Source organism: Aspergillus piperis, assembly GCF_003184755.1.
Source record: "Aspergillus piperis CBS 112811 unplaced genomic scaffold BO85scaffold_29, whole genome shotgun sequence".
In the NCBI taxonomy this organism is placed as follows: Eukaryota; Fungi; Ascomycota; class Eurotiomycetes; order Eurotiales; family Aspergillaceae; genus Aspergillus; species Aspergillus piperis.
The window spans coordinates 204,403-226,221 of NW_020291619.1; the positions used below are offsets into that span (position 1 = coordinate 204,403).

At 50.9% G+C, this 21,819-nt stretch overlaps 11 protein-coding genes across 11 annotated transcripts; 7 read left to right on the plus strand and 4 right to left on the minus strand.

Annotated features, from left to right (window-relative positions):
* Window positions 1-351: 351 nt before the first annotated feature.
* On the minus strand, window positions 352-2,288 carry BO85DRAFT_505973 (glycoside hydrolase family 13 protein; the record flags this gene model as incomplete). Its single annotated transcript, XM_025664360.1, has 3 exons — window positions 352-1,551; window positions 1,615-2,030; window positions 2,099-2,288. 3 exons carry the CDS (start codon window positions 2,286-2,288, stop codon window positions 352-354), a joined length of 1,806 nt encoding a protein of 601 aa, XP_025510626.1.
* Window positions 2,289-2,761: 473 nt separating this feature from the next.
* On the minus strand, window positions 2,762-3,981 carry BO85DRAFT_524210 (uncharacterized protein). Its single transcript, XM_025665401.1, has 4 exons — window positions 3,623-3,981; window positions 3,342-3,564; window positions 3,173-3,290; window positions 2,762-3,120 (listed from the first exon to the last, which is right to left on the minus strand). Exons 1-4 carry the CDS (start codon window positions 3,762-3,764, stop codon window positions 2,797-2,799), a joined length of 807 nt encoding a protein of 268 aa, XP_025510627.1. The 5' UTR covers window positions 3,765-3,981; the 3' UTR covers window positions 2,762-2,796.
* Window positions 3,982-4,168: 187 nt separating this feature from the next.
* On the plus strand, window positions 4,169-5,736 carry BO85DRAFT_481699 (Zn(II)2Cys6 transcription factor; the record flags this gene model as incomplete). Its single annotated transcript, XM_025663071.1, has 2 exons — window positions 4,169-4,224; window positions 4,407-5,736. 2 exons carry the CDS (start codon window positions 4,169-4,171, stop codon window positions 5,734-5,736), a joined length of 1,386 nt encoding a protein of 461 aa, XP_025510628.1.
* A 568-nt stretch (window positions 5,737-6,304) lies between these two features.
* BO85DRAFT_524212 (putative MFS transporter) lies at window positions 6,305-7,929 on the plus strand (the record flags this gene model as incomplete). The annotated part of the gene is made up of 2 exons (XM_025665402.1): window positions 6,305-6,927; window positions 6,978-7,929. The coding sequence occupies 2 exons, from the start codon at window positions 6,305-6,307 to the stop codon at window positions 7,927-7,929; spliced, it is 1,575 nt and encodes a 524-aa protein (XP_025510629.1).
* On the minus strand, window positions 7,924-8,975 carry BO85DRAFT_453815 (uncharacterized protein). Its single transcript, XM_025661138.1, has 3 exons — window positions 8,543-8,975; window positions 8,415-8,465; window positions 7,924-8,348 (listed from the first exon to the last, which is right to left on the minus strand). The coding sequence occupies exons 1-3, from the start codon at window positions 8,658-8,660 to the stop codon at window positions 8,023-8,025; spliced, it is 495 nt and encodes a 164-aa protein (XP_025510630.1). The 5' UTR covers window positions 8,661-8,975; the 3' UTR covers window positions 7,924-8,022.
* An 882-nt stretch (window positions 8,976-9,857) lies between these two features.
* Window positions 9,858-11,691, plus strand: BO85DRAFT_383335 (uncharacterized protein; the record flags this gene model as incomplete). Its single annotated transcript, XM_025656515.1, has 9 exons — window positions 9,858-10,046; window positions 10,106-10,133; window positions 10,190-10,361; window positions 10,417-10,553; window positions 10,602-10,656; window positions 10,718-10,783; window positions 10,836-10,965; window positions 11,016-11,216; window positions 11,674-11,691. The coding sequence occupies 9 exons, from the start codon at window positions 9,858-9,860 to the stop codon at window positions 11,689-11,691; spliced, it is 996 nt and encodes a 331-aa protein (XP_025510631.1).
* Window positions 11,692-11,806: 115 nt separating this feature from the next.
* On the plus strand, window positions 11,807-14,028 carry BO85DRAFT_453818 (amino acid permease). Its single transcript, XM_025661139.1, has 3 exons — window positions 11,807-11,903; window positions 11,999-12,324; window positions 12,391-14,028. The coding sequence occupies exons 2-3, from the start codon at window positions 12,102-12,104 to the stop codon at window positions 13,863-13,865; spliced, it is 1,698 nt and encodes a 565-aa protein (XP_025510632.1). The 5' UTR covers window positions 11,807-11,903; window positions 11,999-12,101; the 3' UTR covers window positions 13,866-14,028.
* Window positions 14,029-14,619: 591 nt separating this feature from the next.
* BO85DRAFT_176426 (MFS multidrug transporter) lies at window positions 14,620-16,689 on the minus strand. The gene is made up of 5 exons (XM_025654324.1): window positions 16,408-16,689; window positions 16,335-16,356; window positions 16,213-16,286; window positions 15,831-16,160; window positions 14,620-15,781 (listed from the first exon to the last, which is right to left on the minus strand). Exons 1-5 carry the CDS (start codon window positions 16,590-16,592, stop codon window positions 14,878-14,880), a joined length of 1,515 nt encoding a protein of 504 aa, XP_025510633.1. The 5' UTR covers window positions 16,593-16,689; the 3' UTR covers window positions 14,620-14,877.
* Window positions 16,690-17,221, plus strand: BO85DRAFT_176425 (uncharacterized protein). The gene has a single exon (XM_025654323.1). It carries the CDS (start codon window positions 16,788-16,790, stop codon window positions 17,127-17,129), a length of 342 nt encoding a protein of 113 aa, XP_025510634.1. The 5' UTR covers window positions 16,690-16,787; the 3' UTR covers window positions 17,130-17,221.
* A 925-nt stretch (window positions 17,222-18,146) lies between these two features.
* Window positions 18,147-18,952, plus strand: BO85DRAFT_453821 (uncharacterized protein). The gene has a single exon (XM_025661140.1). It carries the CDS (start codon window positions 18,281-18,283, stop codon window positions 18,788-18,790), a length of 510 nt encoding a protein of 169 aa, XP_025510635.1. The 5' UTR covers window positions 18,147-18,280; the 3' UTR covers window positions 18,791-18,952.
* A 966-nt stretch (window positions 18,953-19,918) lies between these two features.
* BO85DRAFT_431109 (MFS transporter) lies at window positions 19,919-21,712 on the plus strand (the record flags this gene model as incomplete). Its single annotated transcript, XM_025658320.1, has 1 exon — window positions 19,919-21,712. One exon carries the CDS (start codon window positions 19,919-19,921, stop codon window positions 21,710-21,712), a length of 1,794 nt encoding a protein of 597 aa, XP_025510636.1.
* Between the last annotated feature and the right edge of the window lie 107 nt (window positions 21,713-21,819).

The window sequence follows — 21,819 nt, forward strand, 5'->3', positions numbered from 1 at the left end:
AGACTAGAACTGAACAGGTGATTATAGGAATGTGCCCTCAAATAAATGAGGATAAAGAATTTGCCTAGTTCGGACAAGAAGGATGGCATCGCTTGGTGTTACCGTCGTTGAGTCAATTCATTACAGATTTCTATTATTGTTATTGTACCCACTGATGGCCTTGTAGCAAGATAAGAACATCTGCTCGTCAGGCGTTGATCCTTTGCCATATACTGGGAGCGCGGCTATTAAGTTGCCAAAGAGGACTAGCGTGAAAATGTAATTTGTGGGCCTGCCAAAGTGGATAGACCATTAACACAACAGGAGATCTCGACACAACGTAACACTTTAGCAGTGATACCATGTAACATGCTAATTACAACACCCAAGAATTCCCTCAAAGGCTCGGAGTGTGATGGATCTCTTGATTGCCACGGGCGGGGCAGTCTGGAGCGTTGATGAGACCCAGCGTGTGACGTGGATGTCGGAAGGAACCGTCCATTCGATTGCAGACGTTGTCCAATTCATGACAACAAGCCAGCTGTCTTTTCCGTCTGCACTAGTCCTCAAGTACGCGAAGACCTTTTCGTTATGATAGTCCAGATCTTCAAAGCCGCCGTAAACGAACGCATCCTTGTATAGCTTTCGATGCTGTACCGCCTGCTGCCAGTACTGCCAAACGGATAGTTCACCTTTGCTCTGCCAGGGAAAAGACATCTGTGTCTCCACATTAACAGTCTTATAATCATCATTTACTCTCATCCAAGGTGTTGCATCAGGGACTGTGAAGCCTGCATGCGGGGCAGCACTCCATTGCATCGGGGTGCGGGCGTGGTCTCTCGCCTTTTTCTGCAAGAGCGTTCTAGCCTTAGCCAGGCCTTCGGTCCCAACAGGGTGGAGCTCTTTGGATTTGTTCCAGAAGTTTATCGACTCAACATCCTTGTACTCGGTGTCTGGATCCCACTCGAGGGGGAAATTGCGCATACCAATCTCCTGGCCCTGATAAAGGAAAATGGTACCACCTAGCGTTGTCTCCAGAAGCGCTAGGAGCTTGGCTCCACGCTCTCTGAACTCATCTGAATCATTGGTGTAGCGGGACACAGACCGCGCCTGATCGTGGCATTCCAGGAAGATGGCGTTCCAGCCGTCCCACTGTTTCATTCGTTTCTGCCACCCGGACAAAATGGCTCTCAGCTCGGTCAACTTCCAGTCGCGCAAGCTCCACTTGGAATCGCCCTTGGTTTTTATATCTTCAATTTCCATGTGATCGAAGTTGAACGCCATATTAAGCTCTTTTGCTGTGGAGCCAACCGTCTTGATGATTTCCTCGATGTCGGTGACGTAAGGCGTTTCTCCCACAGTGATGGTGTCGTACTTGGATAATACATTGTCGTACATACCGTGCATAAATTCGTGGAAGCGCGGCCCGTTTGTGTAGAACTGCTCGCCAGGCTGGTATTTGGAGGAAGGATCAATGATTGGGGCATCTGGGAAAGACTGGTCCTTGGAAATAAGATTGATGACATCCATGCGGAACCCGCAAACCCCACGACGCAGCCAAAACTCCAAGACCTGTATTACCGATCAGCAACACCATCCATCCAGACAACTCAGGCGCCCAAGGTTCCAACTCACATCATACACCGCTGCAATAACTTCTGGATTCTCCCAATTGAGCTCGACTTGCGCCGATGTATGCAAAGTCAGGTAAAACTCCTGAGTTTCCTCATGCCAAGTCCAAGCACTGAGTGCATCGCCTAGAATTTGCGCCCAGTTGTTCGGAGGGACTGGGTTCCCGTCATCGTCGAATCCCTTGGCCGGCCTCCAAATATACCAATCACGTTTAGGGGAATCTTTGGAGCTCGCAGACTCGACAAACCAAGAGTGCTGATCGGACGTATGGTTGACCACGAGGTCCATCATGAGTTTCATGTCATGATCCCCCAATGACCTTATCAACAGGTCAATGTCCGATAAGCTGCCATACCGCGGATCGATGGATTTGTAGTCTGCGATATCGTAGCCCATGTCGATTTGTGGGGACGTATAGACTTGATGAAAATATGTCAGGCATTCGTTCTTATATTGCGGCACTCATGACCGGATTGATTCGACTCACTAGGACTAAGCCATACAATATCGACACCCAAACTTTTTAGATAAGGAACTTTTTCAATGATACCAGTCACGTCACCCCATCCATTGGTTTTGCTTGTATGTGTACCACAATTGAAACTTGCGGGATACACTTGATACACCACCGCCTCTTTCCACCATTTTGGGGTTGAGTAATGAGATTTGGGGCACATGGTACACATAAAAGTTTGGTTGAAAGAGAAACCGGGAATCTTGCTCAGGGGAACGCTTGGTAAGACTGAAGGAGACCAGAAAGTTTGGAAGAGAAAGCCATGATTGCGGGGTTGGGGGAACGTACTTATATGGTGCGTCGGCCATATTATGTCACATCAGAAGCACCTTGCCATGCAAGGCAGTGTGCTGTCGATGGCAGGGTTCAGCGCCATTGGGCAAATTTGGGGCATGGTGCCTGGACAATCATTGCCGACTTTACTGCATACCAAAGAGAGTTGAATACATTTGTGTTTGCATTCCTACACAAGATATTCCCCATAAAACCACTCGAATTTTCGCCACTGGGTGGGCATAGGTAGCTGATAGCGGTCGGGTTAGTTTCCTGTCGGGGAAATACGCCAGAACGTGTGGATTATATGATCAAGCAAGAGTTGAATTCCTAAACACACTAATTCAGACTAAACTAACAGTTATTACCTTCGGCATCGAGATTAAGAAAGGAAAACCTCAAGGCAACCTTCTTGTCAGTCCATCTGCATCAAGTAGCCTGACAAGACCGAGCAAGACCCTCAATGCCTCCTTCCGTCGACGGCGATTGCAGAGATTGTAAAGCTCCGAGTGATATAGATGGAGGCGGCTGTCTGGGCGCTTTTCATGCAAGAGAGCGTCTAAGTATTCGCGGGGTGGGTCTGCCATAGTAAGCTGAAGATTTGTGCTATCCATAAAGATAACAAAGGCTCTACGAGACAGATTCTTTTGGTATGCCACCGTCTTTTGCAGTAACAACTGTGCTACTTGGCCTTTGAAATTGTAGTCACCGTCCTTGGCAACCTGTCAAGCCGTGTCAGTGCATGTCGCACGCTTAGGACGGAGCGAGACTGACCGAAAATACTACCAATGGAGAATGTGGCATAGAACAATCGAGTAGCACCCCTTCACACTCGACTTCACCTCGGATACCTGTGACTTCAAAGCTCATGGTATGGATACGTGAAGATTGCCTTGATCATCTTAGTCTCACCAGGTGGAGGCGAGGGTAACCAGTTACTTACAGAGGTTTGTCCAGGTGCACGCGGCGCAAGATGATCTCCATGAAGCTAAATACAGCTTGATTGGACGCGTCGAAGAAAACATCGGAATTGAGCATCTCGCATAGAGGTCTAAAAACTGGCAGGAAAATGTTGCGCCTGTATCGGGCACGTGTTGCTGTTCGCCAGAGATTCTTAAACTCGGTTTCTGTCGGTTCGGCAAATTCCATGGCGAGCGATTCGAATTCTGCCATACCATGTGAGCAACTCCAAGACAACTATGAACGAAAGTGTACAAGCCCAACCTTCATCTCCATCCTTGGGAAGATAATCGTCTCCAAGAATTTCGTCAAGAGAGGCGTTAAAATGCCGCACTAGTCTCGAATCCTCAAGTTGGTTCGAGGTCCAATCGTTAGGAGAATGGAATAATAATGGGGAAGGAGGCATGTTGACAGTCGTGCCGTAGAGTACGAGGAAGAATGAATCAATCGATACTGTGTCGTGAACGAACTGTTTTTTGACGTGATTTTGGAACAATTCTTTCTCGACGGGGAGGATCGGTCAGTTTGCTACAATGGAAGGTGCAAAGGGATTAGGGTATCGTTATATGATGCACTTCCATATTTGGGGATGGTGAATAACTTGTACACCACAGAAATTCCGGACCAAATGAAGGATGTGAATATCAAATTAATATTATAGTATATGAAAACAAGTGAAGAGGCTAGCTGTGAATGTTATGATGCCTGCAGGCAGAAATTTCACCTTCCCAGTCTGGTTAGTGCTGACTCCGATCGGGATGCCATCTCGCACTCCATCAAGGCTGAACAGAACACGAATCCTTGACCACCATGAAAGCAACCAGAAAAAGCACCCCAAAGTCCCGCACGGGATGTATTACATGCAAGTAAGTAGACAGACTTTGCATTGGACATGTGTCTAATCCATCAGGTCCCGTCGCGTCAAATGCGACGAAACCAAACCTCGTTGCATACGGTGCATGCGATCAAATCGCACATGTGGGGGATACACATCCCTTGAATCCACCAATGTTGTGGATACAATTAAAGCATACAATATTCCGTTCAGAGTTCCAGGCAGTAGATTGGATCGCCAGCTGCTCCATTTCTACTGCGTCGAGGCCGCTTTGAGTCTTTCGAGCTTCTCCGATGCGGACTTCTGGAGTCGACTCGTGTTGCAAAGATGTCACCATCAACCTGTGATTCGCAACGCACTCGTCACACTGAGTGCTATATACCGGGACTATAAGTTCAAAGATGATGCCAGGCCAGAGTCTGACCGTCCAGCGCTGCAGCATCTGCAACTAATCGCCAGATCCCACAAACAGCTAAGGATGCATCTCTGCTCGCCGGACGCATCAATTGAAGTTGCTTTGATCTGCAGCGTGGTGTTTTACACCTTTGAGGCTCTTCTAGGCAATGCGGTACAGGCGATTCGACACCTCGATCAAGGGCTGATTCTGCTGAAACGGAGTCAGGCCACCGCGCCCGTGCAGAATGCCACAGATGCCATTCTTCCACGTTTAACAGTCTTATTCGCCAGCCTGGACATTCAGGCAAGCACATACAATCCAAACCGGCGGCCCATGTTGTCTCTGATCTCGCCATCAGAACAGTCTGGGCTTGTCCCGCTCATACTAGACAGTTCCAGTTCCACCCTGGCGGATGCACAAATGGCACTCACCAAGTTGCAAAATTGGATGTTGCACCATCTTGCGTCTTCCTACCCATATAAGAAGAAAGGCCCGCAGCTTCTACCAGCAGACATTCTTCTAGAGCGACATCACTTATATGACCAATTGACGAGATATATAAAGACTGTGAGCGCGTATTCGACCCCCCTTTCTGGCCCGAGCACGGCAAATTGCCTGCTCCTTCGACTACAAGCTCGCATGTTCCGCACTATCGTGGCCGAGGATGTTCCGTCCCTGCAGTTTACAGACAGTGACTCACTGCGGAAATGCTTACAAGATATATCGGCCGTTTTGGAAAGTATGTTGGGTTATTCCTCCACACAGGGCACCACTGCCCAGAGATCATTCACATTGAGTACCCAGCTTGTCGCAGCGCTTTACTATATCTGTATGAAAAGCAATCATCCCAGTATAGTAGACATGGCACTCTCACTACTGCGACACAAGAGGCTGCCACACCGCGATGGGGTCTGGGACGCACGGACGGTGGAAGCGGTGGTGCATGGCATCCGACGTTCCAGTAAGCTGCCTGAATGGCGAATTGGCGGACAGGAAGCTACAGACTATCGACTAGAGTATGCCAATGAGGACCTTATCAACGCAGTTGGAGAAGGGGGCTTGTATGAGATATGGGAAATACTGCGACGTCATGAGCAGTATATCATGTGTGGCGACTCTCCTAGCTTAGTATCTGGTCTTATCTAACCCCCACGAGAGCTGTAGGCAAAGCTGATCTGGCCGCGCTTGGCTCCTCAGCTTCTGGGAGCGGTTCAACCCGATTCGTATCCGATAAACGACTTCCACGGCATGATAGCGGGATGATGTCAACACATCAAGGCAATCCGGCTAATTTGCGTGCAGGGATCGGGTATTGACTGGCCAGTTACAGTCGCAGCCGGCGCGTCGCCTCACTTTTGAGTTACGCCATGGACAGATGACCGCCAGTCATGGCTAACCTCTAAACCTAGACCGGCACGGCTTTGCGGTGATGGCATGTTGTCCTCCCCGGCCCAGGATTTTGAATGCAGTCCTCGGCATGTGCCATCCCCATCAAACGTGGGGGTCACTTTGCGGGGATCAATTGCGGGGGATGGCCGCTACCCCGTGTTTTAGTGTCGCCCCGTTAGTCTCGAGCTTGAAGCTTAAAACACATGCGGGTTGGCCGAGCGGAAAGCGTGGGGGTGTTGGTTGACAATGGGTTATAATATCGAAGAGCTGCCTTGCTCAACCGGCTTTGAATACTTTCTAACCAACAAACAAACATCTTTCTGACATGGAGCCTGACAAGCCAGCCGCGATCCACGATGAAGGAGTGGAAGTGGCCAAACCAACTACTATCGATGGACTTCCGCATACGCCGGTCCTGGTGACAGAGGAAGACAGCAAGAGGATTGCCCGCAAAACAGATCGAACTATCCTGGTGATATTGATCTGGGTGTACTTCCTGCAGATCCTGGACAAGACAGTGTTGGGCTTTGGCGCAACATATGGCCTGGAAGAAGACACCAACCTCACCGGGAACCAGTATTCGCTGGTCGGTTCAATCGCCCCGATCGCGCAGCTCGCATGGCAGCCCTTTTCCTCCTGGCTGATCGTGACAATTCCGCCTCGCATCCTGATGCCTACATTAGTGCTTGGTTGGGGCATCGCGCAGACCTGCATGGCAGCATGCAGCAACTTTGGCGGGCTAATGGCCACCCGCTTCTTCCTCGGCCTGTTTGAAGCCGGCTGCCTCCCACTATTTAGTCTCCTCACCAGCCAGTGGTATCGTCGTGCTGAGCAACCACTCCGAGTAGCCGCCTGGTATGGAACAAACGGCGTGGCGACCATCATCGCAGCGGTGCTATCATTCGGTCTCGGCCACATCAAGTCGGGAGTATTGAAAGAGTGGCAAATGTAAGCCCCTTCCACCCACCCGATAACTATCCGCAAACTAACCTCACTAGCATCTTCCTCGTCGTCGGTCTCATCACCGTCATCTCCAGCCCATTCGTCTACTGGCGCCTCGACAACGACATACCGTCGGCGCGCTTCCTCACCGAAGAAGAGAAGCTCCAAGCGATGGAACGTCTGCGAGCAAACCAGACGGGCGCGGGATCACGCGAATTCAAGCTCGGCCACGTCTACGAAGCTGTCCTCGAGCCCAAAACCTACCTCTGGATCAGCATGGCCCTCCTCCTGAACATCGGTGCCTCCGTGTCGAACGTCTTCGGGCCGTTAATCCTCCAAGGTCTCGGCTACGACACGTACACCACTACCCTGCTGAACATGCCCTTCGGCGCCGTGCAAGTCATCGTCATCCTAGTGGCCAGCTACCTCGCCCAAAAGGCGCGTCTGAAGGGCATCATCCTGGCGGCGCTAATGCTCCCCGTCGTCGCGGGCCTAGCCATCCTATATGCCGTGCCGCGGAACAGCTCCACCAACGGTGCTCTCATGGCAGGATACTACCTCATTGCCTTCTTATTCGGCGGGAACCCGCTAATCGTCAGCTGGATCGTCGCAAACACGGCCGGCACGACGAAGAAATCCGCCAACATGTCATTATACAACGCTGCGGTGTCGGCAGGGAACATCATCGGTCCTCTGCTATTCAATGAGAAAGAAGCGCCCGCATACAAGCCCGGGTTACGGGCATGCGTGGGGATCTTCGTCGCCTTGATCGCAGTATTCCTCCTCCAGTGGGTCGATCTATGGGTACTGAACAAGATGCAAGAGAAGCGGCGCGTACGGAACGGCAAGCCAGCCAAGGTAGTGGATGTGTCGATGCAGAGCGATCGAATGATGGCGATCGAGCAGACGCTGGAAGCAAACGGCGAGGAGGGACAGGCGCATGTAGGGGCAAATGGACTATTGGACTTGACGGATGGGAAGAACGAGGATTTTGTTTACGTTTACTAAACGATGTTCACGAGTCATGACGGGGGTCTAATTCCAGTTTTAAACTACATACATACATACATTACCATCCATCCCACACCAGATCAATACTCTTTAACACCCCCTACACTCCTTAACCCACAACCCAATCCCCTTATACTCATCACCAACATTATCCTCCTCCCCACCAAGCCAATAAATCCTCCTTATCTGCCCCTCATTCGGCTCCACATCCCACGCTTCCACCCCATCAAGAAGCAGATAATTCCCCTCGTCCACATCGAACCCAGTCACGCTTGCCCGGGCGGGAGCAGCGCCATTCGGTTCCGTCAGGGCAATTGGTGCTGTTTCGTCCTTTTTGACGTAGAGGTGTTGGATGCCTGTAGTAGTGTCGTATTGCTTGTGGCCGGTGATCATGGTGTTGTTGGAGCCGCCTTTTACTGTATCACAGATAGGGTTTGTGTTAGTTTGGGGGTGGGTTTGGGGATGGGGAAAGGGAGGCGCACGGATGAGAATAGGGTAGTGTTTGATGTCGCCGGTTCCGATGTATAAGTGTGCTGTTCGTTGATTTAGTATACAGTTTGTAGGGTTTAGGGTGTAGTTTTGTGGGTAATTGTAGTGGTGGGATGCATACTTCCATCAGTAACGACAGTCCAGCCTCCGTCTGCGACGAGGGTGTATGTAGATGGTAAGGAGGCGGAGACGGTTGCGATGAGGGAGGTGAGAGTGGTGGTGAGGGAGAAGAGTTTCATTTTGGTGGGTTTATTGGGAGTGGGTGTGTAAGATAATGGGTAGAATTGTTGGTTAAGTAGGAATAGTATGAATATTGAGGGGAAGGGGGGAGCAAGATATTTATATGCAGGTGCATCCAGAGGGGAGAGCTATTTTAAGATCATTTGAGGCCCCGCTGATCATCAGTGGCGAGTTGATTTGACTGGGGTTGGTTCCAGTTCTGGGATGTATGGATGGATGTAGTGGATGCAGGAGGGACTGTATTGATTCACCTGCAGATGATTTGAGTTGGTTGCAATGTATATGTAGTGCGGGTGATAAGTAATGACACTGGCTATATCCTTTTACCAAATAATTGTTAGGTTTGGAGGGAAAGAGGGGTATATTCTAAACTACATAGTAGTAGGACAACAGTAGGACAACAGTAGGACAACAGCATAGTTCAGGAGAAAGATTATCGATAGACTCAATCTTGGGAACAATTGATCCCTGGTCCGGCTGATCGGGTTGGCCGGGTAGCAAACAAAGTCAACACTTGGTACTAAGCGAACTGGATCTTGCGGGGAACCAAACTTTAGTTCCGATGCATGTCTCACCAGCCAGCAGCCAATGGCGCAAGGGTGCTGCTACACAATCCAGCCTTGCTTGATTTAGAACTTTGAGTTGCATGATGATGGAATGTGGTATTCAATGTCTTGAACCAAGATTCACAATAAAGTTCTTGTTCTTGTTGACCTACCGCTGTGTTCTTCAATATATAGCGGATTGGCCATTCAAGCATGGATAAGTTACAGCCAGTTACACTGGTGGGCTGTTCCATGCATCTTACTTGGAAAAAATGTACCAGAATATGGCATGGTCATTGAGTCGCAAACACATTGTAGGTCTATTGTAGACCGGTTGGTTAGGTAAAGTGTGTACGGGATTGCACCGCATCACAGTGCTTTGAAGTGATCCTATGTGAAAAGTGAATGTATTTCAGGACTCAAATGAGTCGTCGTCAACTTCCGTATTGTATAGTGAAGCTGGGCATTACCACGATTTGGAATGCCGTGAGACTTCACTTGGTGCCCATCATGTGAAGCAACCCGAGCCTCTAGCAGGAGCAGTATCACCACAACATGACTCCTGATACTATCATCAGAGCGATCTTGACACCTCGTGTATGCCAGGTTATTTTCTGTTCTATACAGAAGCAGTGTCATTGCTTTGACGCCATGATCTACATCGAAAATGGCTCCTCCACCAAAGAGAGCAGACTCCCCTTCGAAATCGAAGAATGGGTGGAGATGGCCATTGGCATGTTTGTCATCCTGCTCCGACTCTACGCTCGAACCAGAGCAGTAGGTTTCAGAAAATGGCAAGGGGATGATTACCTTAGCGTCGTGGCTCTCGTTCTTTGGGCAGTAAGTATACAATTCGCTAGTGAGGACGAGGGTGTAAAGGTTGACATACCATGTTCTAGACCGAGGTCTTCATGTTCAAATTCGTGTGTAAGCTCGTCTCTCCCCGAAGATTCACCGCCAACTGACAGGTTCTTGCTCTATAGTCCGCTTCGGCGCCAATGCCGGACTCAGCGACGAGCAGAGAGCATCCATGGAGGAGTGGGAGATACATGAGCGACAGTTTGGATCAAAATGCCTTCTCGTCAGCTGGTTTGCCTACGTCACCCTTATTTGGGTGCTAAAGGCTTGCATGCTGTTTTTCTATAAGCGTCTGACGTACGTTAACCCGTTCATATACATCAAGTTATTGCATCGCACTGAATCTGGGTAGGATTGGCCTTGTTCAGCAAAGGTTCGTCAAGGTCGCGGCAGGCTTGTTTTTGTGCACCTATGTCGCCGCCACGCTGACTATCCACCTACACTGTAACCCCGCCAGCAAGCTGTGGCAGATTTACCCAAATCCTGGCAGTAAGTTAATAGCGCGAAAGGTCTTGAGGTCGGCTAACGGGTCTTGAGAGGCGTGTACGCAAGGCTCGGCGAACTACATTGCCGTTCTGGTAACTAACATCATGTGAGTCGCAATACAGGGTGCAACTCAACCGCTGCTAACGAAAGATGGTGTCGTCATCTAGGACGGACGTCGTGCTGCTCTCGATCCCGCTGCCGTTACTGATCCAAGTGCAACTCCCTTGGCGCCGGTATGTCCACCTCAGACACAGTTGTGAGAGCCCAAGTCACTCACATTACTAGGAAACTGGTGATCGGGTTGCTGCTTTTTGGGGGCGTATTTGTGATGATTGCCGCGCTGTTCCGCTGCGTCCTTTCGCTATGGCACATTGAATCCGTTAATACCAGCAACCTTTGGGCAACACGCGAGAGCGTATGTTCCCTCCCCAGGTTCCTCCCACTCTTAATCTGACCACCGTATAGGTTATTGCCATCATCACGGTCAACATTCCATGCATCTGGCCGCTGCTTCGGAGGTCATCCTCGTCGCGAGATGTATCGACTGGGGCCAGTGGAACCGGACGGTACAAGTTAGGACCGTTAGCGGGGACGGGAACAGCGAACCGGAGACCAGCCGGACCCGAGTCTATCTTGGAAGATAGCCAATCTCAGTTTGTCAGTGATGTTCGGGGAGGGTCAGACCGAGTGGGCGAGGAGGCCGGGCGAGACATCGATGGGATTCAAGTGACGACTGTGTATGAGGTGAAACACGATCAGTATGGAGCCAAGGATCGAGGATGAAGGGAGAACTGAATAATAGTTACTCTCCGTACTTGAGTCAGTTATCACTGGACACGTGATGCTCGTCCCAGACGGGAAGGCGGTTGCCGTTCCCGAAACAGTCTAGTGCCGGGAAGTTGAATTTTTCTCTTCAATTCCTCCGCTTTCTTTTTCCGCCTTCATTTTTGCCTCTCATCTTCTTTCCTGCCTTGAGTACTCAAACTGCTACTGTCCGGGTATTCTCCAGGAAGTAGAATGTGTTTATTGTAATATGTGGTATGTCTAATGTTTAATGATGAATATTCATTAAAGTGTACTACATTGTACCTGTCCGTCGCTAACCGGGCTGAATCCACTCCAGTGTAACCCCGCCGGCTAGAAGGCCGCTAGAATCCACTTACTGGCCGCTCGCAACCCGTGACACCCCCGTGATTGGCCCGTGATTAGGTAACGCCATGGCAAAACAGTGGAGAGTTTTCGTCCGCGGCGACTGACGTTATGGAACGAACTCCCCCAATCTGGGAAAAATTCGGTCCAGACAACCAGACGAGAAAATCTTGCCGCCCCCCCAAGATGGCCACATGGAAAAAGGTTTGTCATGTCTGTCTCTGTTTCTGTTTTTCCTCTTCCCCAAAACTCAATCCGGTCATCATTGACGTTGACTGACACATCGACTCCCTCCCCAGCTGTCGTGCGCTGAGGCTGTCATCTCCGCTGCCTCGCGCTCTCTTCCTGCCTTCCTGATCTCCTCTCACACCTTTCCCCACCTCACCTGAACACCTCTCGGTCATGGAGGACAATAAGGTCGCTTCCCAAGGGAAGCTGCCCATCGACAGTGCCATCACCGAGGAGAATGGCTCCCAATCCCCTTCCGATCGCTCCCTCACCCCCTCCGGCTTGCGCGAGCGCCGGCGCAATGGCCTCACTAAGGATGTCGAAAGCGACAATGAGGAGGAAGAAACCAAGCTGAAGCGCAACCTGAAGAACCGTCACCTGCAGATGATCGCCATTGGTGAGTGGAAGAACACTTGGATCCGACAATTGACATTGCCGTGAACTCGTCACTAACCCTTCGAAGGTGGTACTATTGGTACAGGTCTCTTCATCAGCAGTGGAACGGCCCTTGCGGAAGCTGGCCCGGCAGGTTCCCTCATCGCCTACGCCTTTGTCGGTTCTATCGTCTACTCGGTCATGTGTTCGTTGGGAGAGATGGCTACCTATATTCCCATTCCCGGTGCCTTCACCTCCTACGCCGCGCGCCTCGTCGATCCCAGCTTGGGTTTCGCCATGGGCTGGATCTACTGGTTCAACTGGGCCTCCACCTACGCCGTCGAATTGACTGCGTCCGGTATGATCATTCAGTACTGGAACGATCAGCTGTCCATCGCTATCTTCATCGGTGTCTTCTGGGTCGTCATCTCCGCCGTCAACTTCCTCCCCGTCGGCTTCTACGGCGAGCTGGAGTTCTGGTTCTCTATCACTAAGGTCTTGACCGTTCTGGGCTTCATGATCTTCGCCATCTGCATTGATGCTGGTGTCGGCAAGCAGGGCTACATTGGATTCAAGTACTGGCACGACCCCGGTGCTTTCGCTCCCTACCTGATCACCTCCAATGAGTCCGTTGGCAAGTTTGTCGGCTTCTGGGCTGTGCTCATCCAAGCTGGTTTCTCTTACCAGGGCACCGAGCTTGTCGGTGTCGCCGCTGGTGAGACCGAGAACCCCCAGAAGACTGTCCCCTCGGCCATCCGCAAGACTTTCATCCGTATCCTGGTCTTCTTTGTCCTGACCATCTTCTTCATCGGCTTGCTTGTGCCCTACACCAACCCCGACCTGGCCAGCGGAGCTGAAAACGCCTCCGCCTCTCCCATGGTCATTGCCGCCAACTTGGCCGGTGTCAAGGTCCTTCCCAGCTTGATCAACGCTGTTCTTCTCACTGTCGTCTTGTCCGCCGCCAACTCCAATGTCTACAGTGGCAGTCGTGTCCTGCTTGGTCTGGCTCAGGAGGGTTTCGCGCCCTCAATCTTCGGATGGGTTACTCGCCGTGGTGTCCCCTACGTCAGTGTGGCTTTCACCGCTCTCTTCGGACTCCTGGGCTTCATGAACGTCTCGGAATCGGGTACGACCGTCTTCAACTGGCTGGTCAACATCTCCAGTGTGGCCGGATTCATCTGTTGGACGTCCATCAACGCCAGTCACATTGCTTTCATGAAAGCAATGAAGGCGCGCGGTCTGTCCCGCGACACCCTTCCCTACAAGGCCATCTGGCAGCCCTGGTTGGCCTGGTACGGACTGTTTTTCAACATCCTGATCATCTTCACTCAGGGTTTCACCGCTTGGATCCCGACCTTCAATGTGTCGGACTTTTGGGTAGCCTACATCTGCCCCGTTCTGTTTGTTGTTCTGTACATTGGCCACAAGGCGTGGTACCGCACCAAGTTTGTGCGGCCCATCGAGGCGGATCTGGACACCGGACGTCCGCCCTACACCACTTGGGAATCGAGCAACCCCAAGGACGGATGGGCACGGAGGATCTGGGACAGCATCATGGGATAGATGTGGATATAGTGACGATGAATATATATTAGAAGAATTGGAGAGTGGTTTTGTCGCATACAGCGGAGTTTGGCGTGCATTCGTGTAACATATTTATAGTTATATAGTTATCCGGTAGCTGATAGACGGTTACCAAAATATATTTAGATGCAATTCACGTTCAGTGTAATTAGCAATCATGCAATCTCTCTCCGCAGGGAATACCAGCCTTTTCAGTACTAATGAAATGGTGCTTAGTTACTACTTTATAGTAACATAGTAGATATAGTGGCACTCATCGCGAAGAAACCCTGATCCCAACCTCGCTATCTACCACTCCCTGGGGCAACATCTGCAAAACTAGTCAAAGACAACACTGAGCAGTGAAGATGGAGTCAGACTTTAGCATGAAAGGAATATATTAAGCACACCTTGGACTGGTACCAAATAAGATTTGCCATGGGTAGGTAGTAAATGTAAATTTGCAATTACTGAGTATGATACTAGTAGCTGAGGTACACGTACTTTATATATATTTGCTGGTTGGGATCAGCCCCTTAGATGTGATAGCTTCTGATTCCTGTTTGGGATGTACCAGACTATTTACTCATACTATCTGATACTAGCAATTAGGTTGATTAGCCAAATTAAGTGTAAGTTACCTATTGAAGTCTACATATTCAGTGGTTGTGGTGGTACTTACCGCTTTTACCACTAGTACCAATAGTAATCAGTACCACTACTGCTATACAAAAGACAAGACTACAAAAAACCATCATAATTAACAAGTTATTTGATTAAAAGCACCTTCATGATACAAATATACTCTAACTGTGCGTGTCCCAGCCTCCCAAAAGCATAGTATCCCCATAAATGGTCGTAATCATGAGTCTTAGTCTTTCCGTGTCAATTAATAGTACTTAGATATATATCCCAGCCTCCTTTCTCAGTGCCACCTGGCACTAAGTGTAGTTAATCAGCATGCAGAATCCAACTAGACACTCGCATTGAGTGTCATGCCATTTGCACAGAACTACTGAAAGTCCTGATCCACCCCGTTCTCCGCATACACTTGCAGACTGTACTTGGCAAATGCACTCCGCATCCGCATCTGCTCTCCGTAGCGACTGAGTAGTGGAGGCACGATACAGAATATTGTTGCCAGCACGGCTAGGATCGACACGGCCACGTTAGCACCCAGTGCGTCGAACATCTTACTCCCAAACAGTGGGAACGCAGCCGAGAGCAAGGACCGAATGATAGAGAGAGCAGCAAAGCCGCTAGCAGCATAGCTCAGGTAGCTGTCTGCCATATATGCCGTCACCACAATCTCCAACTCATTAAGTGCGTATCCGATAAAGAAGAGCGCCACCACGGAAACAAACCAGTTGACATTGGTCACTTGGGGAGGGATCGTCCAGGCGAACCACCAGAGCGCGATCGCGAGGACAGGTGCTCCGATGTAGATCCCCGTCAGCTTGTGTTCTGGCTTGAGGACTCCGCACTTCTTCTGGCGTCTTCGGATTATGTGATAGTCCACGATGCGGGTCAAAGCGTTCGGGATGACACCGAGTCCGAGGGCGAGGAACGGGAGGGATGCTTGTTCCGTGCTGAAGCCGAATTGCTCGTAGACCGGGGGTAGGGCTTCCGTGAAGAGGTAGACCAAGGCCACGCAGACTCCGAATATCATTGTCACGATAAAGACGATAGGCTCGGTTAGGAAGAGACGGAGAGGTCGCAACAGGCCGAGATGGAGGAAGGTGCGCAGGTCCGGCATGTAATCCGGGTTCTGCGCCTTGAACGTATCGTTCCCGGTCAGTTTACGCAGAGTTTGGACTTCCCGCATAAGAATGAGGGATGGTCGAGATTCTTTGATACATAAAAGAAGCGCGGCGAGGAAGGCGGAAACAATAGCGCCAACGTAAAACACCCATCTCCTGCACCAGTGTTAGCAATCGCAAGGCAAAAGGCTTAGAAGTCTCCCACCATCCAAAGCGAACAGAAATATACGAGCTTATAATAGGCCCGGCGCTGACACCCATACATGCCATCGAGACGTAGACTAACATGACAAAGATCCTATCATGCGTGTTGAACATGTCTTCGATACTTCCGGTAATCACGACGGTAGGGATGGCCGACAGGAAGCCGGTAATGAAACGGCCGACGACCAGGGAGGGAATTGACGGGACCGCCGCGATGATGAGGCAGAATACGCTGTATAAAGACGCGCTAAAAATATAGAGCTTCTTTCGACCGAAGGATTCCGAGTAAGGGGGAAATACAATTCCCCCCAGACCTTGTCCTAGGAGATAACTATAGCAATTAGTGTCTATTGCCCGGTGATAGGAAAGTGTTGGTAGCGCACGTTGAAACATATAGAAACAATGTCAATGTCTTTGACGTCCCGAACTCGGCCTGTGCGGCCGTGGCTGTTGTGGCCTGTCAAATGTGAGACATTGTGCATATGTGCGGAAAAGCACTACTCACTCCTGAGGTACTGAGACATGTCCTGGACAGTTGATGTCAGCAACATATCGCAGAAATCCCAAGATAACCTCACGTGAAGAATTCCAAAAGCGAGATCACAACAATATCGTAGGATTTGCGCACTGGGTGCCAGTTCCGCGGATGTTTGGGATTTGTTCGAGCCCAGCGCAAGTGACACCCGTCTGGGGTCAGTTCTAGTCCATGCTCGGCAGCAAGAACGTTGAGATCAGAAAGCTCTTCAATGCCGAATTCGCCCATTGTGAGAATATCAACCGTTCACGATGGATGTCTCAGTCCATCGGTTGGTTTTAAAGACCAGGTGGTTGTGGATCAATCAAGGGATGCATACCTCGAGTTGTGGTTGTGGAGATGATCAGTAGAATACGCGGATCACCTCCCCACTCGTTTGCCCCTTATTTGGACTAAAAGAGCTGGTACGGGTCAGTGCGATGGATGGATAAGGATACTCAACCACGACCAAGCAACGGGGCGTGCCTGCTAATGTGCCTAGCCGTTGTTAAGAGCCAGGAAATGACCCGAGCACGTAGTACACACTGGGGTTGTATGCTGCGGGAGTATCTTTGCGTGACGTGTCACGGAGCATCTTTATCACAGAATGGACACGGATTATCCACAGGCTTATCATCTACTGCCCGTGTCAAGAGACTCGGGGCGTTGGAAGGTCTTCTTCATATGGGCATGTTGACGGGTAGTCGGCATACAAACTTCGCAGAAGGGGGCTCTGGACCTGTTTCTGCTCATAAGGCTAGCGACTCTTGGTATATGGTGGCATGATATCACTTCCCACATTCTGGAATGTAGCACCTTGACGAGCACGCAATTGGCTATAGGATACCGAGCCCACAAAAATACGCGCAACAGGCAGCGTCAGACTCGTGAGGGGGTTGTGTATTCCACGCAACAGCTGTCGATCCGCGCATAGCTGAAGATTTCGTGATATTCGTTCCCCGCAGTTCCCATCATGGTAGGGGAACCCATGATGTTAGCATTGGTCTGGTGGCTGTTGGGTCACCGTCATTATCGCCGACCGTTGAGAACGAGCACGCTATTCGGGTTCCCTTGTCGTAAGCAGAACATGCTATTTGACTGCTTAGTGTATCCTTAAATGGAGTGTTCCCCATTTAGGGCATGTTTCAGAACGGCCAACAGCTATTAGCGCCCTAACGTCGTTAGTGTTGACGATCATGTCCGGGGAATCTGGCTGTACCATTATGCGTGAGGACTTACAAAAGGATGCAACGAGCACGAACAATGGGTGTGAGAAAGCCAGAGCTGATGCGGCACAGTGGCGACCATGCAGAATACACTGCTTAGAGCAATGATGCTACAGGCAAGGAGGGAGTCTCACGTGGACGCCAGGTCCTGAGGCCATGAGCACCTGGCCGACTGCTATTCGGAACAACATTTCCACCAGACCCGAGCAAACCGGAGCCATAAAGGGAGGTCATGTTGGTAGCAGAGGGGCATACCTGTGGCTGAACCAAGCTATTATTAGCTGCTCAACTGCATGGCGCTATCGTTCAGCGCCAAATCGTTGGCGTGGAATGAATGCCTGGCGAGAGCAGTGCGGCGCCTAACGACATCGGCGTTAGCAGAGCGGCCAACCAATCTCGACATGTATGCATGGAAACTGAAGCTAAGCTGCAAGGCTGTGGTCAAAGATGGAATGATTGGACGCGCTCAATGTTATCTGTTCCGTGGGCGGTTCATGGAGTGTGCCTTGGCTGCGGCAACTGCTCGCAGCGCATAATATATACCAGTGACTGGACATCATTATTTTATCATCTTTGGAACTTCCATCTCTCAACCGCAGAGCCAACTCCTCTACCTCTAGAAGACCGCACGTCCGCCATTGCTTCCGGAATACTCAAATTCCATCAACAGTTACCGAAAGCCCACATCAACCGCTTACCTCCGCACCGAAAATGTCCATCATCAAATCGATCGTGGAATGCATCTGGGGACGATCGGCCAACGTCCACCAAGCCGATGCCCGCACTTCCGCTGTCGCATCTGACATTGTCAACATCCTTCTGACCGGTGAAACCCACGAGGATATCCAGAAAAGATTGAAAGAACAAGTTGATACCAACGGGTGGAGCGAGTCCATCGCCAAAGCTATCCTCCATGGTCTCAACGACGCTATCAAAGCCGGAGCGGAAATGGCCGGCCCTGCCGCCGACGCTCTGATGAAGGCCAAGGAAGCCGCAGTCAAATTTGCCAAGGATCACCCAGTATTTGCAACCCTTCTTGCCTTGGGGGTGCTGGCAATCTTAGCACCGTGGGTTCTCGAAATGTTGGGATTCGGAGAGTTGGGACCAATTGCCGGGTCTTTTGCGGCGAGATGGCAAGCGACATATTCTGGCTATGTGCCTCGTGGTGCGCTTTTTACATATTTCCAGCGCCTGGGAATGAAGTGGCATTGGGTGGGTTAAATGTCTCTCCGCCAAGCGCCGTTGTGCTGATGAACGGAAACTCAGGTAGCCCAGATGATTAGTATTATGCCATCAGTGGGACTGGGGTTAGTAGGGTTAGGAAGAGTCAAGTCGAAGCTGTAGTTAGTGTCAATGAATGCCAAATGCGTTGCAGTCCCTGAGGCATTCCCGATATCGCACCACGTTATGAGACTTGCCCTAGTTATCGCAGCAGACGGCTACATGTAAAAGATGGCAGCTGCCAATACTTCAACAGTAGAGACCCCACCAGCGGGCGGAATTATTTTCCACACGACCCAGCATAAGGAGGAAGTAGTGCTCTCTGAAGACTTATGCTCCAGAAGATGAACATAAAAAAACTGTCAAGATTCCGACCGAGCCGGATGTCCAACCAGATGGCGCTGTCACACGTCAAAGGGCGCGACAATGACAACAAAGCTTATCTGAAATCACCAATGGTTCGCCAGGTACACCCGGCCCCATTGTGCGCTTGTGCTCGTGACAGTGTTGTATCGTCTTTCGGGATTTGCTTAGTGCAGATGTTATGCAGACGACCGGGAGCACAACTGGAACAGGCATAGGGATCTGCAAGCTGAGGGTGGGAATGCCTCGCGTGGGCTCGGTTATCAGGCTTCATCTTCACCTGGTATCAAATCCCTCTCAATCAGCCCATCGAACAACCAGGAGGATCGCGAGACGTTCCAGAAGTAATCTGAAGCTGTAATGTGACCGATTCTGACCAGATAACAATACGAGAGCCGCACGCAGCCTCGGTCCGGTCGGTGATCGGGTTGCCGAACTCACAGCCGAAGCCTCCACCGAGTGGAGCCATGCCGTACCAGTGGATCCTGGACAAGCATTGGGATTTGCCCATGGCTCAGGTCAAATCATTCTTCACCCGGCCAGTCCCTTGGATGCCTGCAGCAGGTGAATCAGGGTAGCCCTGCATAGTGTGATCGTGTCATAGCGCCATCGGGTACCAGGCCTAAGAAAATTCCTCATAACACGCCATTACAGCCCCATCAAGCTAATCATTCTTATAACTACGCTACTCCACCTGCTTTGATCTGTCTCAGTTCATCATGCTTCAAACCCAGCCAGGTCTTTCACGAGGATCCCAACCAAATCATGGCTAAGATTCCTCACTGGCGTCTCATTGTCGACCAGAGTGTTGTCACTCAGGAGATCATCGACTATCCCTATGTCGGCTCAGGGACCGAGTCCGACCCATTCGTCGTAGAATGGATTCCCAATGACCCACGTAACCCCATGCTCTTCAACAAGAACATTAAATGGGTCTACACCATTATTGCCGCATTCGCGACCTTTGGCGTTTCCATGGCCTCGTCCGCCTATGCGGGCAGTATTGACCAAGTGATCGAGCACTTCAATATCGGTACTGAGGTAGCCACTCTGGGTGTGTCACTGTTCGTGCTTGGGTTTGCTGTTGGGCCCCTTGTCTGGGCACCGCTGAGTGAACTCATCGGCCGCCAACTTGTGTTCTTTGTCTCGTATATGGGCCTGGCCGTATTCAGTGCTGGTGCAACAGGCTCGAAGAACCCATGGACAATCATCATCCTGCGATTCTTCGCTGGCTCATTCGGATCCAGTCCTCTAACCAACGCCGGCGGACTAATTGCAGACGTCTTTCCCGCTGAACAGCGAGGATTGGCAATGAGTGTCTTTGCGGGTAGTCCCTTCCTCGGACCGACCCTTGGGCCCGTTATCGGCGGTTTCCTGGGCCAAAGCGCAGGTTGGAAATGGGTTGAAGGCTTCCTGGCCGCATTCACTGGCTTTATCTGGATTATTCAGTTCCTGCTTGTTCCCGAAACCTACGCCCCAGTCCTCCTCCGCAAGCGCGCCGACCGTCTCAGCAAGCTCACCGGCAAGACGTACATCAGCAAACTCGACGTCGAACGTGGCCGTGTCTCCGTGACCAGCGCCTTCGGAGCGGCTCTCTTGCGCCCATGGATCCTCCTCTTCGCTGAACCCATTGTCTTCCTTCTCTCGCTATACATGGCCATCGTATACGGCACGCTGTACATGCTCTTCGACGCCTTCCCGATCGTTTACCAACAATTGCGTGGCTGGAACGAAGGAGTAGGCAGTCTACCCTTCTTGGGAGTTATGGTCGGAATGATGTCAGCTGTAGGATACAACATGTGGGACAACAAGCGGTATAAACGTGTGCATGAGAAACACCGTGGGTTCGCACCTCCCGAGGCACGTCTTCCACCCTCCATGATAGGCAGTATCACTATTCCGATTGGGTTGTTCTGGTTCGCCTGGACCAACGGTCTCAACGTTCACTGGATCGTCAGTATCATTGCGTCTGCTCCGTTCGGATTCGGCATGGTCCTCGTCTTCCTAAACATCATGTCGTACCTGATTGACGCGTACACGATCTATGCTGCCTCAGTGTTGGCAGCCAATTCCATCATTCGAAGCTGCTTTGGCGCGGGATTCCCTCTCTTCACGACATACATGTACCAGAACCTGGGCATTCATTGGGCATCTTCCATCCCGGCTTTCCTGTCGGTCGCTTGCTTGCCTTTCCCGTTCATCTTCTACAAGTATGGTGCCGCTATTCGACGCAAATGCAAGTATGCTGGAGAAGCGGATGCATTCATGAGGAAACTCGCTGAAAAATCACTGAACCCGGAGAAGGGCCAGGAAGTTGTCGAGGAAGAGGCCGAGGCGGTCGCTGATGGAGTGGATGAGACTAGGGTCGATCGGGAGTTGGACCTTGAGCGCGCCGAGTCGGTGGCTACGGCATCGGTATCAAGTGATGAGCGTGAAGGTCGGAAGTATGAGGCGAACCCGTACGATATCGATCGGGTCAACACAAGAAACTCGGCGATCACGCAGCGATCAAGGTCGCGGTCGGTCAAGTCGAAGCGGAAGAAGTTCCTTGGATTCTAAGGGGTCAGGTGATTGTTGTGCAGGGGAGGAGTGTTGAGTCTGGTCCGCCCAAGCAGTATGTCAGTGGAGTGGAGATGGGGGGGTTTTTTTGCATTTGAGATACCAAT